General features: G+C 35.5%; 4 protein-coding genes across 8 annotated transcripts; 3 read left to right on the top strand and 1 right to left on the bottom strand.

Annotated features, from left to right (window-relative positions):
• Positions 1–1,475: 1,475 nt before the first annotated feature.
• Positions 1,476–5,309, top strand: LOC113347694 (acyl-coenzyme A thioesterase 13-like). Of its 3 annotated transcripts, XM_026591370.1 has the most exons (5): positions 1,476–1,588; positions 2,949–3,032; positions 3,279–3,529; positions 3,630–3,773; positions 4,923–5,309. In XM_026591370.1, the coding sequence occupies exons 3-5, from the start codon at positions 3,359–3,361 to the stop codon at positions 5,064–5,066; spliced, it is 459 nt and encodes a 152-aa protein (XP_026447155.1). In that variant the 5' UTR covers positions 1,476–1,588; positions 2,949–3,032; positions 3,279–3,358; the 3' UTR covers positions 5,067–5,309. The 3 variants fall into 3 exon arrangements, with proteins under 3 accessions (XP_026447155.1, XP_026447154.1, XP_026447153.1); XM_026591369.1 differs by lacking the exon at positions 2,949–3,032 and having other exon boundaries at positions 1,482–1,588; positions 3,284–3,529; XM_026591368.1 differs by lacking the exon at positions 2,949–3,032 and having other exon boundaries at positions 1,482–1,588.
• Positions 5,310–6,102: 793 nt separating this feature from the next.
• LOC113347693 (gibberellin-regulated protein 9-like) lies at positions 6,103–7,380 on the bottom strand. The gene is made up of 4 exons (XM_026591367.1): positions 7,053–7,380; positions 6,905–6,958; positions 6,660–6,765; positions 6,103–6,511 (listed from the first exon to the last, which is right to left on the bottom strand). Exons 1-4 carry the CDS (start codon positions 7,104–7,106, stop codon positions 6,330–6,332), a joined length of 396 nt encoding a protein of 131 aa, XP_026447152.1. The 5' UTR covers positions 7,107–7,380; the 3' UTR covers positions 6,103–6,329.
• Positions 7,381–8,772: 1,392 nt separating this feature from the next.
• Positions 8,773–9,090, top strand: LOC113351054 (proline-rich receptor-like protein kinase PERK2). The gene has a single exon (XM_026595125.1). The coding sequence runs from the start codon at positions 8,773–8,775 to the stop codon at positions 9,088–9,090; it is 318 nt and encodes a 105-aa protein (XP_026450910.1).
• A 1,040-nt stretch (positions 9,091–10,130) lies between these two features.
• LOC113347692 lies at positions 10,131–15,642 on the top strand. 3 transcript variants are annotated; one of them, XM_026591366.1, is made up of 9 exons: positions 10,131–10,227; positions 11,891–11,956; positions 12,468–12,519; positions 12,656–12,929; positions 13,049–13,104; positions 14,269–14,470; positions 14,569–14,665; positions 14,824–14,906; positions 15,356–15,642. In XM_026591366.1, the coding sequence occupies exons 2-9, from the start codon at positions 11,922–11,924 to the stop codon at positions 15,361–15,363; spliced, it is 807 nt and encodes a 268-aa protein (XP_026447151.1). In that variant the 5' UTR covers positions 10,131–10,227; positions 11,891–11,921; the 3' UTR covers positions 15,364–15,642. The 3 variants fall into 3 exon arrangements, with proteins under 3 accessions (XP_026447151.1, XP_026447149.1, XP_026447150.1); XM_026591364.1 differs by lacking the exon at positions 15,356–15,642 and adding an exon at positions 15,118–15,349; XM_026591365.1 differs by lacking the exons at positions 10,131–10,227; positions 15,356–15,642 and adding exons at positions 10,751–10,810; positions 15,118–15,349.
• The last annotated feature ends 1,450 nt before the right edge of the window (positions 15,643–17,092 follow it).

The following is a 17,092-nucleotide window of genomic DNA, read 5'->3' as shown; positions in this document are numbered from 1 at the left end:
TAACCTTAGGTTTTTCACGAAACCCCGTAGGTTAACGACTTGAAGACCTCATTGGGATTGTGAAGCCAGAACCAACTATTTTCTTTGTAGTTGTGTGTTCTGATCTTACTTTTACTATCGTGATTCAGTATTATCTTTTCTATGATTTGCTTGAGGTTTATCTTCAATAAGTAAGATTAAAAGTAGTCACAAACATCTTCGTCTCATCGTTTGTGATTCTACAATATCTTGTTTCGCTTCCATACGATTAAGATTATTGTGAGGTAATTGATAATACTAGATAGTTCTTCGAGAATATAAGTCTGGTTTATCAATTGGTTCATGTGCACCTTGATTTATTAAAAAACAGAATAAAACTCGTAGGTATTTTTGTGGGAGACATATTTATCTATTGCAATAAAATTTTCTGTGTGAGACAGATTTGTTTATCAAGTCTTCGACTTTGGGTCGTAGCAACTCTCGGTTGTGGGTGAGATCAACTAAGGGAATCAAGTGCATAGAATCCTGCTGGGGTTCAGAGACGTAAGGAGCACAACTGTACCTTGATTAGTGTGAGATTGATTAGGTCTCAACTACATTCCAGTACTATGTTCATTGGTAGTAGGCTAGTGTCTTTAGCAGCTTAATACAGTGTGGTGTTCAAAGCTGGACTAGGCCGGTCCCGGGGTTTTTCTGCATTTGCAGTTTCCTCCATAACAAAACTTCTGGTGTCTATGTTATTTATTTTCCGCATTATATTTTGTTATATAATAGAAATATCAAAGGTTGTGCGTTAAGTTCAATCAGTTCTTGAATCCGACCTTTGGGTTGTTGATTGAATTGATTGACACTTAGATATTGGTATGTGATATCGTCCAAGTTATTTCTCTTATTCAATCGGGCTCGCAAATTACTATTTGTTTGATTGCGGATTGAATTGAGAAATAGAGATATAAACTCCTTGATATACTTTTCTATAGATTGAGTATGACTGTCTAGTTGATTCTATTGAAAGTATATTGGAGTTAGTCTATTCAGATTGCCGAACGAAATATTTTGTATGGTTGTTAGACCCTTGCTTTTTCACATAGTAAAATATGTTACAAAGATAAGGATGTGTGAACAAAGTCAGCAAAAGAATAGGAAGACTATAAACAAAATTGCTAACTATCTACAAGTGATGAAGACTAAAACTTGTTAGAACAATTCATATGCAAAGTAAATTATCTGTTGACCAGATAAACTTAACAAGGATGTCAACCCGAAATTGAGCCACTTCATCTACAAATTGATTAAAAAAGTTAGGATTGGTGAAGAACTTGAGGCAAAATGGATGAGCGTCGTACCTGAATTTTAGCATTTATGCTTGCACATATTTCATTGGAGAAGCTCTTAGGTAACCATAAAAAAGTCAACCAATTGACACTGGTTGACTAACGGTCAACAAAAATTATAGTACTTACGATAATAAATATTTTACTGAACTCACCCAACCACCACAAATGAGAATCAGTTCTCAAAATTTAAGTCATCATCAAAGTCTCCCACTCTCCCCTGTCTCTCAAATCTCCAATCCTGATTCTGGTTTCTTGTGCTACAGCACCTGGAGGTAAATTCTTTCTCAATAACTGTTGTTTTCTGTGTGTAAATTCATCAATTAATGTTCAATGGAAATTTTTGTGTTTTTAATGAACTGGGTGTTTTTCAGAGACAAGATTGATTTTTGAGAAATGGGTTTAGCTTGAATTTGATGAAATTTATTAAATTGGGGTTAATTTTTTTAGTGGGATGACATTTGGGGTTAGATTTTTTTTTTTTTGATAAAGATCGCTGTTTTAGGGATTTTGAGAAGTGGAATTGGGATTCACTGTTAAGTTGGTTCATGCTTTAGTAGATTTAAGGTATGCCAACAGCAAGACCTATAATTGACACCGTGACTGAATGTTATGCCCTAACTGATTTCCATGGTGGGGTGGAGAAAATTGAGCTCATTTAGTTGTTTGAATTGTCAATGGCGAGTTCATGTACTGATGTAGGTTTTGGATGCATGTACTGGGCATGCTATGGCAATGGTGAAATGATATGGTGTTATTATTAGGAAAGATTCGATCGAGATTATGGTGAAATCGAAAAGTTCAAACTTATATTTTGTTGGATTATGTACTGAGAACTGATTACGTTCTTCTAGCTTTCCTCTTTTTAAAGCAGGTCTTGTCGAATCTGCTGAAGAATTAGGAGCTAGACATTTGGCGTCATTGCCTATGAATCACGGAATAAGAGTAGTTTACTATCCTGGTTTGACATTTTGATTTAATGTACACTTTTAGTTGATGGCAAACCCAGATTTTTGTGTTTGCTGATTCATTGGCTCACCTGGGAGCATCAAAGTCACAGTACCTATCAGAATCTTGATTACCAACTGATTAGCACATATCTGAAATACTTTGAATCATCTGCGCACAAAAGTGCATTATTGCACTGTTACTGTGTTACATGAGTATTATTACGGTCGCTTTCTTTCTGCATCATTAACTTATGCAGCTTAAGTCTGGTATGCATATAAATGAAGGAAATGGAGGAGCTTCTTAAGATTAAATAGGGAATCTGCTACTCATGATCAACGTGAATGTACAGTATGCTTAGCAAAACAACATGGAACTATGTTGTTTTTTCGTAAACTTAGCTTTCTATTAAAATACTTCGATCTAGGGTACTTGTGTTACCTTGTGTCGACAAGTTGTTACTTTTATCTTTGTACATTATTTCACAATCAAACTTGAGGGGATCCAGTTTATGATGCTTGACTTGAGCTTTCATATTTTGTGAATTTTTAAGTAGTTATTCCACGATGTGTTTTCCTTCTTGCTTTCAGCAATCAGTATTTATGTTGTTCGACTAATGTATTCATCAGCCAGTCTGGTGAAATGGTTATGAATACAGTTTTAGATATTTAATGGGTAACTGTACAGAAGCATATCATTCTTCCATTCTAGTTCATGCGGATTTGAGATTGATTTGAGCAAGTAATGGCAGCGGTCATCATTTTTATTCAGGCATATTACTTTCCCTGCAGAAGATTAATCATTTTCCTTATATTTTCTGTTGACCCACGTATTCTGCTGCGCTAAGTCTGTAATGATATCAGAGGTAGCAATTTGCTAAATAAGAGACGGATTTTAATTTTTTTGGTACAGTCTATTAACAATACATGGATGCTTTTTTTTCTCACCATGTTACTTAAATAGCGGTTCATATTAAAGTTCGAATCTAATGTAATGAATCATTACTTGTCAATGTAGGGCAGCCAATTGAGAAAGTAAAAAGTAAGAACAAACTTGAAAGAGTATCTGGGTAAAGAAGAATAGAGAGGGGGGAAACAATGGAGTTGGAAGCAGTGAAGAAGTTGTTGGAGAGAACATCATCAGAAGGGGAGGAAATGTATGACTTACCAGGCTCATTATTCGACCCTCTAATCATTCAAGGAATCAAAGTTGATCTTATTGAACCAGGTCGAATTATTTGCTCCATGAAAGTCCCTCCCCGTCTCCTTGTAAGTCAATAGTACAGTCAATCTGAGCAAGATTTTACCCCTTCTCTTTAACTTTCAATTTTGACGTTTGTTCTCATTTTTGGATATGATGGACCTTTAGAACTCTGGTAATTTCCTTCACGGTGGAGCAACTGCATCTCTCGTTGATATAATTGGGTCTGCTGCAATTTTCACATCTGGTGCTAAAACAAGTGGTGTTTCTGTTGAAATCAACATCTCTTACTTGGATTCTGCTTATCTTGATGTGGGTCTTCTCACCTTTCCTACTCAATTTCAGTGCTAGATACATGATTTGTGTGTATGCTTTTTCTGTTACGAATTGAGTACTAATTTTAGGACTGAGATTGAAAGAAACCAAGATGGCCATTCTTATGTTGTTAATTTTCTTAATTGTTGAGAGTAGAATAAGTTACATCGGTCCCCTTAAAAATGACACCCCATGTAAAACTATGATGTAGTTCCTGGAGGTTATTTTGCTTATCACTTGTGATTTTTCAAGCAGAGTTTAGTTAACATTGTTGTTGAGGTAGAAATAGTCCCGACATAGTATTACATGCATACCCAAGGTTATGTTTTGTATTCTTTATATGGTCGTTTTAGTCCTTTTCACTATCATAGTTCTAGGTGAAATGCATTCAATGTGGTACTGGGATAAGCTTAGCATAACCCCAATGCCTTGTCATACATTACAACTCTCATCGTCATTGATACATCATCCTCAAAATGTAGAGACTTGAAAAGATTGAAGACCATTTTCTTTTCTTATTTTGGCATGGCGTGAAATTGTAAATGCCAACTGCAATTGGTCTTATGTTGGGTTGTAATTGGATCTTCTCCTTTCCCCAGGACCAGTATGCGTCTTGCAGGAATTATTTTATTCTTTAGATCACCTGCTTTTCTAAACATCCTACCTTTTACACAGTCTATGCAGAGTTACATACCCAGTAAGCTTTTTAGAATGCCCTATGCTTGTTAATATGTGATCAAGGTTGAAGAATTGGTAATGGCATTTGACTGGGTTACATGTTTCGCTTATGTTGAAGGCCAAGTGTAGGTAAATCTAACTGCATCCAGTTAGCATATGAAGTTTTAGAATTATTATATGTTAGAGGGTTAGAGAGATGGATTCTGTATCATCACATAATGTATGTATTAAAATTAAAAGGCAGACTTAGGCCCCGTGTTCTTGGGTGCGAAGTATTCTAAAAGAAATATGTGATCTACTGAACAATGGGTTATTTTTTATTTGATCATCTGCTTAGTAGATTGAGATATGTGCACCTTATCTCCTAGTATAAATATTTTACATTCAAGTTATAATTATCAAGGGGCTTATATATGGAGTTTGCATTGTTGCAAACTAATCCTGTCATTTCTCTGTTTTATATTATAGGAAGAAATTGAGATTGAATCGAAGGTTTTACGGGTTGGAAAAGCAGTTGGAGTTGTCACAGTGGAGATAAGGAAGAAAAAAACTGGGAAGATTGTTGCTCAGGGGCGCCATACCAAATATCTTGCTGTCTCTAGTAAACTCTGAAACAACCCCTTTTTAATTCTTGTTCAAAATTTTTTAATTCCTGTTCAGAAAATTTGATTTATATTCACTAGCATAATTATAGTTCCTTCATATTCTGATTGTTTGAATTTTAAATTGTGTGATCACGAATATTTTTGTAATTATACACGATATACGAATGCTAGTTAGTATCTAAATAAGGTTAGCAATGTTCGTTTGTCAATCATGAAAAATGATATTTTGATTGAGCAAGTTGTAGATCGAGTTTTTGACCCAATGATTTCTGAACTCAAGCTAAACAATCTTGAGCATGAAATTTGTGAATCAATAAATAATGCTACATGATCTTACTTGTATGTGCACATGCTTGTTCTTACATAATTTCTTTGTCCTTAAGGTTTGGTTGTACTCCAAAATAACCATTAGGAACCTATCTTGCTTTTACAATTAGTAGTTCATGTGAACACGCAAGGCACTTACTACGCTGCATTTTAGCAGTGATTGAGCGGTTACATAAATGGTTAAATACGTTACAATTTGTTGAATGTGTCTGGTACTAACTTGGTCCATCTTTAGTTTTAGCTGCTAAAACTGGGTCATTCTTGTGAAGATTAGATAGCTCTGACAACTGGTCGAGGATGCCATTAATATGCTTTTTGTGATAACGAAGGATGAAATCATGAAATTAGATAAAATGAAATCTTAATTTATAAGTTTCAATAGATCTAGTAGTTTTTGCTTCTAGTATACTTAAGGAGAGGGAAACTGCATAATCGGAATAAAACACACTTCAGGATATCTCTTTATTTGATCATATTAAATTAGGGGATAAAAAGAGAGACGGAATTCATGCGATGAAACTCAAACTACACAATCCTGAGCATGAATGTTTTACTTGTAACATTCCTACATGGGTCTAACACATTGGCCTTTTTTTGACATTCTTGTGAAGATTAGAAAGGTCTGTCAACTGGTCGAAAACCTATCTCCGCTTATGTAGCTGTATGAAAAGTGATAAGATGCCATATATATCCATTTGTAAAGTTGAAGTATGTAATCATGAAATAAATAAATATATTTTTTATTCATAAATTTCAGTAGAAACTCTGACTCTGAGACAATGAATAAATTACACACCATTAGGATCTAGTAGTTGTTGCTTCTAGTACATAAGAGAATGAAACGACATAATCTAAATAAAACATAGTTCAGGGTCTCCCTTTTATTTTATGATAATAAAATAATGGATAAAGAGAGACTTAAGGAATTCATCTGATGAAATTTTCAAGGGCATTTGGCTTTGTTTCCATGAGTTTTGAGCTTTGCATAGCAAGGGCATACTTTTGTGTTCCCATAGGTACCTGGTGGAACACAGTGGCATCGTTCACAACATGTTCCACAAGCTCTACTGCATACATTCTTTCGCGACGATTTCATGCATCTCTTTGAGCATGCAAATTTGCAATCTGTACACAAGAGAACAAAAACATGGAATTGATTTGTTGAGTATTGAGGCACAATATGTTCTTTTTTCGGAACCATGTCCTTAATCATTTGTTCATAGGTACAATTATTTACTGTACTGATAACTTGCTATCTGTGCTGTAAACTTACTGATTTTCGGCTGCTTATGATAATGGTGAATTTTTTTGTGGTGATGGTGATTTTTTTTGTGGTGATGAGTCTTGTGACTATCAGCAATGTCGCCAGTCTCCTTCACCTGAACATTTGTAGATTTTGTTACATTATCATAATCTGTACATAGAAATACGTAGCTACCAGGTTTTTCCTTCTTTCTTTTTTTTTATAGAAAACTAAAGACCTTAGTTTTATACTATAAGAGGAAAATGGGGTCTTACATTATCCACAGAATCAGAAGAGAGAGGTTCAAGAAATGATGCATCCGCAAAAACCTGAGATAATGAACAATACATATCATTAGATAATCACGAACATTAACACAATTAGTCGAAGAAAGTAGGATTGTTGTGATAGTGTAATTTGAACCTGTAGAAAAAGGAAGATGAGAAGTATAGACGAAAGGAGCTTCATGGTATGCATGATTATGGATAGATAACTAAAAAGTAGTGCACAGTGAATAATAAGAAAACCTTAGGACATCTCGAGATTTATAAGCGAAAAAGAAAGCTGTCGAGAAAGAGACGGGTTTTATAATAGCTTTTGGCAACTAAGAATCATGTGAAAGAAGATGGTTCACATGCATGTGAAGAAGGTTAGCTATAGAGTCTTCTTTACAGGCTTTTTATTTGAAACTGCAAGTGAAAATTTAAAGAAAATGCAGGAGACAAATTGTTAACAGCCTTGCTGAATGCTTGTGAATAATTAGCATACGATAAAACAGCTGTGACGATTCTGTGTTGAGGATGACATGACTAGAGAGAGAAATTTCTGTGAAGAGGCAAATGCATGAAAAACATTAATGGTCCCCCTTACAGAATCACAGGTTGAAAGATATAAAGAAGTTAAAAGTCATGATTTTAAGATCAACATGAATTTTCAGTCGTGCACTACAGCCAGTTTTATTGTTAAGTGTTACTGCAGCCGGCTTTATTGCTAGCGTTACACCAATTTCGATTATTTCTCGTGAGCTTGATATGACTGTTTGTTGCAGTGATTTTTCTTCAAACATATATAATATGATATTGATCTGGTATGAGGTAACTGAATTTGAACTGTATGTGTAATCTCTGAAATGAATTTTATCTTTTAGAAAGGCGATACGACCTTCACCTTTATGAATGCATGTCAGTGGGTTAATATATGCCTTCTAAAGCTAACCTTGTTATTTGTTATATGTCCAGTATTAGTATTAGATCCTTTCACCACTTTAAAAGTGCAGCAATTCAGTGCAGGATCGAATCTTGTTATCTGATATGTATTCAATATTAACAACGGACCACATCGACGAGTCACCTTGGACCATTTTGCGCCTCTCTAGATCCTCAGGCTGCTTTTCAGATGCCCTGTACAGACACTTTTCCCCTCCATGACCCAGTTAACACTTTTGATATGTCGGCAAACAATCACCTGGCAATAACAAAGCTGGAGAGTCCTCATACATGTTGCATTGCATTAATCCAAGTTACAGTCACATGAAGCGGTAAAATTAAGTAAGAATCACTGATAAGACGGTGCAAATTACCAACACCAAGGCGCCAAGGACAGATAACCTCCATACTGACCAACCGGCACAGACGGAGAAATATTTGGAATGATATGCATCCTTATGGACCACGGTAACAAGGACAAAAACTTCATTAACCCAAGCAAATCTTGTCGAAATCGTTGGAGTTCCATGACTAGTTTTCCAATACAGACTCTGTCTCCCTCGTGTTGATGTTTTGTTTTGTGCTCATAATGACGCCAAGTTGCCAGCCTTACCAAAACAGGTATCTGGTGTCTATCACACAAATGTGTTTTTTTTTTCCCCATAGCCATGCATCAAGTGGATTTTCTAGCAAACAACTTAGCAATGGTTGGAGGCACTCCGAATTGGCTACACTCCACCCATAGTCCAATTGCGTGCACCTAAATGAAAACTAGATCAACTAACAGCAACTACTATTTTTCTTTGTTCACACACTTATCTCATCCAACAAAATTGGCTAGAATTGCATTTTTCAACTATATAATAAGCACCAATTAATACTAACATGCATGTTAATCCACTACAAACTCGGTAGAAATCACCATTGCAAGCACAACCATGGGTACTAACAAAATCTTCATCGTGTTGTCTTTAATCATTGCATTTTCATCAGCAAACATCAAGTTCAGCTCCGCGGCTCGTCAACTTTTGCAAACATCAAACACACTACCTGCTATTCCCACAATTCCAAATGGTCCGACTGTACTGCCTACAATGCCTAACATTCCAAATTTCTCATTGCCTCCTCCATTGTCTAGAACTCAGAACTTTCCAACAACTGCCGTTCCTTCATCAGTTGCACCTATATTCCCTGATACATTTAGTTTCCTGAGCCCTCCTCCTCCTTTTAGAGTAACAAGCAGTACTAGTCCTTGAATTCACGACATAACTTGATTGCGCAACTGTCTATGTATCCTTCCCGTTAAAGGGAGACGTTTGAAGTATGATCAGTATTGTTCCAGAAATAAATCTCGTTTGATTCACTTCTTATACCAGTTGGTGGTATTTTTGTGGCAAGAATACTGGGCACTGCAGTATCACGCCTGACTAGCTTAGGAGCAAGGAACAAGAAGAACAAAATATATTTTATTACATTTAGACTTGCACGTTGTATGTTTTTTTTTTCTTTCAAGTAATGTGTTGGTTGTTATTATTTTTTTTATCGCTCGACTGATTCGTCTGGATCTGACTAATTTGAATTTGACTCAAAAATTATAAAATAGTACTATTTTTTATTTTACTAAGATACGTGATCAACGAGTCAGCTATGTGCAAAATGATGTCTGATTCACATAACTCGTAGTCAAATCTCTAGTCAGGTATGTACAAAATAATGCATGACTTAAATAATTGTGAGTCAAACTTCAAGTTAGATATCGAAAGATTTCTAAAAAGCAAATATTCCAACATTTAATTCGACCAAATTAGTTATTGAGTCTAATTCTGGTTGCAAGCCATATCCAAACAAACAAGGTATAACTCGTATGATCATCAGATCATCTAACTAAAAAGTTATTAAATAGTATATAATTCAAAACAAGCCTAAAATCTTACTCGGGCGAGTCAGACACAAAGTCAGATTGTAATCCCGAGTCAGATCCAAACAAACAGTTTTAGTGTCGTAAATTACCGTTGGATGCCGACAACTGTCTAATATAGTGGTCAAGGCATCCCCTTGGTACGGGGTTTGATTCCCATTAGGGAAGGTTGGAACCACCATTTTCACCAATTTCCTTTATGAATAGAGCTGAGATTGGTTCTTGTTGATAGGATGGCGGTGGGGCTGGTCCAGCTTGTTAGGTCTGCTCTGATGGCTGGCCTAGCTGTGCCGTATCAAAAAAAAAATAAAAATAAATTACCGGTGGGTGGAAATATCCAATATCGATATTTTAGCTGTTCCTCGTTTTTTTCCTGGTTCTTGCAATCTTGCTCAACATGACTCTTTCTCTCATTAGAAGTCCTGGATTCTGCAGAAAAAAATTGGACTCGTTTATTCCGTTTCAACTCCCAGAGGTACTTCTTCTTCTTTTACATGGATTTTTTATAAATTTATCATTAGTTTCACAATTCCTGATTTTTTGCTGTAACTTTCATCGATCAGTGTTAATGGGGACAATTTGTTTGATCTTTATTTGAAGATACTGTTGATCCCCAACAATGGGTTTTGCTTAAATTTGTTTAATTTCATCTGGGTTATGCTTTTTTGGTCCGTCTCACACATGTTTTAGAAAAAATTGGGGTAAATTGGAGATTATTTAGGAAATTGTATCAAATTTTTGTGATGGTATTAGGGTTATGGAGATGAACCCATGTTGTAATAGGCATTGGGATGTTGAAATTCTAGTGCTTTTTTGTTTATAGCATGTGAGTTCTTGCTTTAGTAGATTGGAGGTAGGCCAACAAGATCCCCACAGTGCGAGTGATGACGAGTCGACTGACTGTTAGGTACTAGCCAGTCATATTCTGGGAGTTGTCGAAATTCATCGAACATGAGAACGTTTAGTTGATTAAATAGTATTGTCTAACAGCATTAAAAGGAGAAATGAAATCAGATGTTTTTCTTCAATTCGTTCTGGGTAGGGTTCTCGCGAATCAGGTGAGGATCAAAACTGAAAATTGATTATATGAATAACTAGAGATTGGTTGATTTGAAGTATGGAATACTTCTGAAATTTTCCCTTTGGATTGCGTAGTATCAACAAGTAGTATGTACATTTAGAAGGCAATAACTACTGATCCCTTGTTGTTTTCTTTGGGTAGTTAGTATTAAGTTATGGTTTTTGCTTTCTCGCTGGTTTTAGTGAGTCCATTTTTTGTTTTTTCGAGTTTGTGCTTGGTAGAATATTGATGTCTACGTGTCAAACAGGTGGGCACTGTATATCCTATTCGAAATTTATTGAGAATCGCCCTATATTCTTCCTTTTTTCCGATCTGTAGTAAATTTATTGCTTCTTTTCTCAAGTAGAAGAATGAAAATGCATAGTTGAGAATACCCTCTTTTTGAGCACTGTATATCCTATTCGAAAGACTTCATGGTTTTTCACTTTTTCGTGTCTGCATCTTCAATGGTATCTCTGTCCTGAACTTTGCACACCGAGTGTTTGTGGTATGCTTTGAGTGTTATTTTCTATAAGTTTCTTGAATGGGACCTTAGTGTAGAGTAATATTAGCATAAGTCACTCCTTGCATAACTTGAATCTTTGTTTCACATAATATCCGTGAGAACATTGTCATATCGAGTCATCGGCGGCTTACCCTTATAGTTTTGTAATTTGAACTTAATTTATGATGCAGTAGAAATTTTCTTTGCATCACTTCCAGTTACAGACGTCTGCCTTAGACATCTTTTATTAGTAGTCAGTTGGTGAAGATGGCATTGGAATTGAACTAGAAATACAAGGTAGTTCGAAATTAAACGAGTGGAGAGAGAGATTAGTTATGTCAACCAGTTTGATGGGATATAGATGTGTCAAGATTTTAGATTTAGATGCTGAGTTGGAGCGCTGAATTTGGCTCAATATTGTATGGTAAATAATAACCAAATATTGGCGATAATGTTAACATGATCATGTTTATGTTCAAGTACCATAGTTTAGTCAACTGCCCAATGATGTTAACATGATCATGTTTATTTTCGACTGATTGGGTTTCTTGATTTGCTTTGACTCGAATGCAGACGTTAACTACCCAAAGATTGACTCATAACTATGGAAGTACTAAGAAGCAAACACAACAATAGCGGGTATACTTCTTTACCTTTCATTATCTCCACTTTAACCTTTCCTCTGAGTATCTTATGTTTATAATGTTTGGGTTGGTGTTAGGATCACCTCATCTTCACTGCGTCCTTCAGCTAGTTGTTTAATGTGTGGAAAATGATGGGATTTTCTGATTTTGACTCCTCCAATCTTTTTCTTTAGTATATATTTACCATACAGAATTCTGACCTTAGAAACTCTCTATTGTTTCTGGATTAGTTGTAAGGTTCTCTCTTCTTGTTTGCGTTCTGGGTGTTCCCTCCACAAGTCTTTCATCTCTGCTTCCACTAGTTCTCTTTTCAGTCAACTGCTTCTGTCACTTTCTTTGCCTGATTCTTATTTCCAATCTGCTTATCCTTTGCTATTTAAATATTGCAGTATTTAGCAGTTATTCCAAATAGAGGATCATGCTGTACTTGTTAACTTAAATTTTGATTTAGATAAAGGCTTAAGTTGATGTGTGTAGTCACCTGCTTTGTCTCCCCTGTTTTGTAGGTTTGAACTTGTAAATGATAGAATCGCAAGAGCTGCAAATCTACTTGCTCAAGTAAATGACTTGTATTCTTCTGTCTACATTCATTATTTGGCAATGCCAATATTTTCTTTTTGTATTCATTATCTATATATGGCAGAGGTCTTGCAGTAGCATTGTTCATTTACAAGTTCATTTATGTCCATTTCAGGAAACTTTTGCCTTATTGCTTCAAGTACTTTGGGATTTTCTCCACCTTGTGATTATTGTTTGGCATGTAATTCTGAGGACAACCCTTACACTTCATAGCTACTTAATATCAAGCGGGCTGCTTAAGAAGTATAAAACTCTTGATTTAACCAATCTACGGTACCTAGCCATTGTAGTAGAAGATGAAGAAGCTTATGATGTAGCAAGAATCGTAAAGCTTTTACAGTGGTTATCACAGATTAGAGTGAAGCGCATCTGTCTTTATGATAGGGCTGGTAAGTGAAAAGAGAAGACTGGAAGTGCTAAAAATGTTTATAGTTATTACTTTAATATTTGTTGTTAACTCTTTATATACCATGTTGTTGTTCAGTGTTAGTCACTTTTTGTGTTTTAGGTCTGTTGAAGGAGTGCAAGAAAGTCATTTTGCAGGAACTTGATGCAAGAGAATGGGTATGTTTTAGTTTCATATTTTATTCTCCGCCTCTTTCTCTGAAATCATCTTATTTTTTTATTTAGAAGATGGTCCTGCTACTTTGGAGCAAATTTAACTTGTTTATATACTTGAGATCAATGATGTTCCTGGTTCATCAAATACTACACCTGTCAAGGCTTCATATCAAACAGACAGGTTGTATCAGATGATGCATTTGGTTAAAGAAGTCATGATTTATCTCTTCTTATCATGTTGTGTAATCTGTTAAAGGAACCTGACTGTTTCACCCTTATTTAAAAAAATGCATTTTGCATGACGGCATTCCAGTTTATTGAGGTGTCCAGTATAATTCTAGGTAAAGTTAGCTCCTTCAGCGTCATCATTATTTGCAGGGAGTAAGTTCCTTGTTACTTAGCCACATGTTAGCTATGCCACTGCTAGAACTAGTATATCGATAACCTTTATAATAAGTTCACATGCTTAAGAGTGTTCATTGTCGTTGTTTGGTACTTGAAGCAATAGCTTACAATCTGTCATCTGGGAATTGCACTTTGCCTGTGTGTCGGTGCTGCAAGCCATGGATTCGTACACAGTTACACCTAGTAAATATTGTACTGAGGATTTCACCCAATAATAAAATACTTAGGCATACACATTGTAAGTAAACTTGAGAGTTGTAAGGACTGATAATCGTAGGGTGATCTACTAAGATCATAGACCATGCAGAATATACAACATTGAATTTAAAATATTACTTATTATCCTCTATTTTTGGACTCTGGAGCTTATATAAGTTCTTTTTGAATCTATCCCGTTATGGGTGTAATGTGGAATTAACTTCGCATGTTTGTACTTAAAAATTTCACACCAATGAAATCCCTCATAAACTAGTTCAGACTCTGGACTATTATTACTTATTTTGTAGTTCTAGTCCTGCAATGCGATAAGCATATATTGAAAACTGCACCTCCCCGCCCACCCCACCATATTATTTCTTCATCGCCTTGTTCTTTCCTTTAAAATAGATTAAATGTTAATGTTCCTCTAAAGTTCTTTTGCCAATGGCATAGTCTTACACATCCATCTGAATTTCGAATGGCTGTGTGATCTGGCAACTCTGATCTGTGATATCTGATCTTAACCTGTAAAGAATTATGAGTGACGACAGAGCTGTCATGCAGGAAAATGATGTAAAGAGAATCGATCTTGATCAGGATCAAATGACTCTAGAGTTTGCTTCATTATCTGATGGGAAAGCAGGAATAGCTAAAGCGAGTAGTCTTCTCTGTTCGAAATACTTGAAAATTGATAGTTCGGATGGAAATCAACATAAGTCGACAATCTTCACAGAATCCGACTTGACAGAGGCTTTGCGAGAAGTTGGTTCGTTTCTTGTACAGATATGCTTATTATCTTAAAATAATTCTTTAGATTCAGGTCCATACTGTAAAAACATTTTTGACACAGTTCTTGGATATTAGGTCATTATGGGCCAAAACCCAGTCTGCTACTGACATATGGAGCTGTTAGGTGCCACCTAGGCTTTCCTGCGTGGAGAACGCCATATACCGAGATTGTGTGAGTTTTCTATCAACTAACAGAAGACAGTGGATGACCTCTAAGCAGATTTTAATAGTTTATCTTCCTTGTCCGATTTGCCCAGCATATATTATCTTGTAATTGAAGTTCCCTGCTCAGGAATGCTATCATTCTGAATTTGTTTACTTTTGTTACAGGCACATGGGGCCACTAAAATCCATGAAATATGGAGCACTACTTAAATCCATTGAAGAATTCACCAGGGTTAAACAAAATTACGGTTAGTGATGTCTAGTATTAATGTTTTCCTGCTAAATTCTTGTTTGCTCTTTACTTCTCCATAATAGTCTTTGTTTTCTTGCATCATCTGTTGTTTTTCTCTCTTTTTTTGGCTTTATTATTGTGACGACTGGTTATTTTTGTCAAACTCCACCTCTTAAACGAGGCCTTGAGAACCCCATTTAAGCCATTTGAATCGTTTCCATTTGCAGCTTTTATAGACTTCGAATGTCTGTATATCTTCACAATGACACTCATCTTACATTCTTGCTCATTCCTCTTTTATCACATGCAAATGACGGAGTTTTGCAAAGAACAGTCTTCCATTATATTAAATCAGGCCAAAATTCTGGTTTGTAGAAATTCTAAAAGGGACAACATATGTGTATATGATATAGTTATTGGCATCTGAAGTTACTGGATTAATGAATTTGCTGTATTTTCTGTCAGGTGCATGACTGTCATTATGATGCGCGCCAAAAGAAAAGCGCATATGGAACGACGAATAAAGTACGAAACTAATATGTCAGTAAAGGTTCAGTACTCGTATTACTTGTACGCATTTTATACTTTCATTTTAGGATGGAGAAGTCATATAATTAGAAGACATTAAATGTATAACTACATGTATGAGATGCTTAGGCAGCAGTATTAGTTTGTAATTTTTCTTTTACATGTGCGGAACTCTAATAAAAATCATTATAAGTAAATGTAGTATCTTAAACTTGTTGGCCGGACTTGTTGGATTAGAATTCAAGGTAAGCTTCGACTTCGATGGGCTTTTCTAATAGGTTTGATCAATTCACAAGATCTAGCAAGATTAGGACTTCAAGCTCTGTTTTGAACCCTATATCTTCAGATGAGCTATTTTTTTGAATCTTCTAGGTAATAAATGATGCCGAAAATCTAACTAACTGATGTTTATTGTTTGCTCCATTGAATCAAAACTGTTGGGAATTTCTATCCCGGTTAAATGCATATAGAACATAACGGGAAGAAACAAAATACCTCAGATATCAGAATTGCAACTGTGACTCAAATACTGCCTTATCACCGTAAATGAATGCAAACTTTTGCTAAGTGACACAAGAAGATTTAAAATTTGCCTCTGACTCGAATTCACGGGAACCAACATCTGCTAATGTAACTCAAAATCACTATAACTCAATGATTGTATCAGCATCACGCCATTTTTTTGCTGCCCCTTCTGGCCAAACTTAAATTTGTCTTACCCAAAATTTGCATCTTTTGAAATACATTTGCATTGTGACACAAAAAATTGCATAGGGACCTATACAGTCTACTAGTGTGACCCTAAATTTTAGGTCGCCGTTAATAGAAAGTTTGGTAACCAGACAGAACAACTTCTATTGAACCCTCTAAAAGTTAGTTTGATATTTGTGTTACCCAAACTAACAGCATTGTGGTATAGCATGGTGAAGTGTATGCGTGCTGTGGCCCAATCAAAAGCTAAGTCTCCTCTTTCTGTTGTTCCCCATTCTCCATAATGTCCTGGATATCCTCTAGTCCAAATAAAATTTCCTACAAAATCAGTAGCTGTGAGAGCAGTGAAGTAAGGGTGCAGGTTTTTAATATTATTTCAAATGCTCCTCTTTGATGAAAATCCAATAAAATTCAGATTAATCTGAACACTAAAAGAAAAAAATGAATGGAATCACCAACCTTCTTATCGGAGCCACTTACAGGTTAATCGGCCGAGTTATTTTCATCTTCTTGATTTGAAACTGCATATAGTTTGATTGTCATATTTGTTTTTTTGCTTTATTTTAGTCGCATTCCCGATTCCAAGATTAGGGTAACGTCTAAAACATTATTTGGTTCGACTCTTCTTTATAAGGTATTAATCTATCAACGAAGAAAATTTTGGATTCGACGATTAATTATCGATGAAGTAAGGAAGTGATGGACGAAAAGAAGAAGAAGGGAACAGAAGAAGATCGGTAAAGGAGAATAAGAGATTGTATAATGCTTATATTTTGAGCTGGATTTAGATTTTAGGTTTTCTCTTTAGAATTTATTCGGTAAAAAGTATAAAAGATAATATGGTATTTTCATCTCTCAAACCCCCTTATGCCAAACCAATTCCCATTTAACCATGAGTATCTCCCAATTTGCGAGGCTATCACCCAAATGTGGGTTGTTTTGTTCCCTCTTCATATAAAGAAC

Source organism: Papaver somniferum, chromosome 2 (assembly GCF_003573695.1).
Source record: "Papaver somniferum cultivar HN1 chromosome 2, ASM357369v1, whole genome shotgun sequence".
Lineage (NCBI taxonomy): Eukaryota > Viridiplantae > Streptophyta > Magnoliopsida > Ranunculales > Papaveraceae > Papaver > Papaver somniferum.
Note: the sequence above shows the minus strand (reverse complement) of the source record. Positions and strands in the feature narration are given on the sequence as shown.

Bases quoted from the DNA above. Each gene is read 5' to 3' on its own strand.
- LOC113347694 (XM_026591370.1), top strand. From the start codon at position 3,359: ATGGAGTTGGAAGCAGTGAAGAAGTTGTTGGAGAGAACATCATCAGAA. The intron at 3,530-3,629 runs GTAAGTCAATAG...ATGGACCTTTAG, and splicing joins AAGTCCCTCCCCGTCTCCTT to AACTCTGGTAATTTCCTTCA. The intron at 3,774-4,922 runs GTGGGTCTTCTC...TTTATATTATAG, and splicing joins TGGATTCTGCTTATCTTGAT to GAAGAAATTGAGATTGAATC.
- LOC113347693 (XM_026591367.1), bottom strand. From the start codon at position 7,106: ATGCATACCATGAAGCTCCTTTCGTCTATACTTCTCATCTTCCTTTTT. The intron at 6,959-7,052 runs GTTCAAATTACA...TCATTATCTCAG, and splicing joins TCATCTTCCTTTTTCTACAG to GTTTTTGCGGATGCATCATT. The intron at 6,512-6,659 runs GTAAGTTTACAG...TCTTGTGTACAG, and splicing joins TCATAAGCAGCCGAAAATCA to ATTGCAAATTTGCATGCTCA.
- LOC113351054 (XM_026595125.1), top strand. From the start codon at position 8,773: ATGGGTACTAACAAAATCTTCATCGTGTTGTCTTTAATCATTGCATTT.
- LOC113347692 (XM_026591364.1), top strand. From the start codon at position 11,922: ATGGAAGTACTAAGAAGCAAACACAACAATAGCGG. The intron at 12,520-12,655 runs GTAAATGACTTG...TGTCCATTTCAG, and splicing joins CTGCAAATCTACTTGCTCAA to GAAACTTTTGCCTTATTGCT. The intron at 12,930-13,048 runs GTAAGTGAAAAG...TTTGTGTTTTAG, and splicing joins CTGTCTTTATGATAGGGCTG to GTCTGTTGAAGGAGTGCAAG.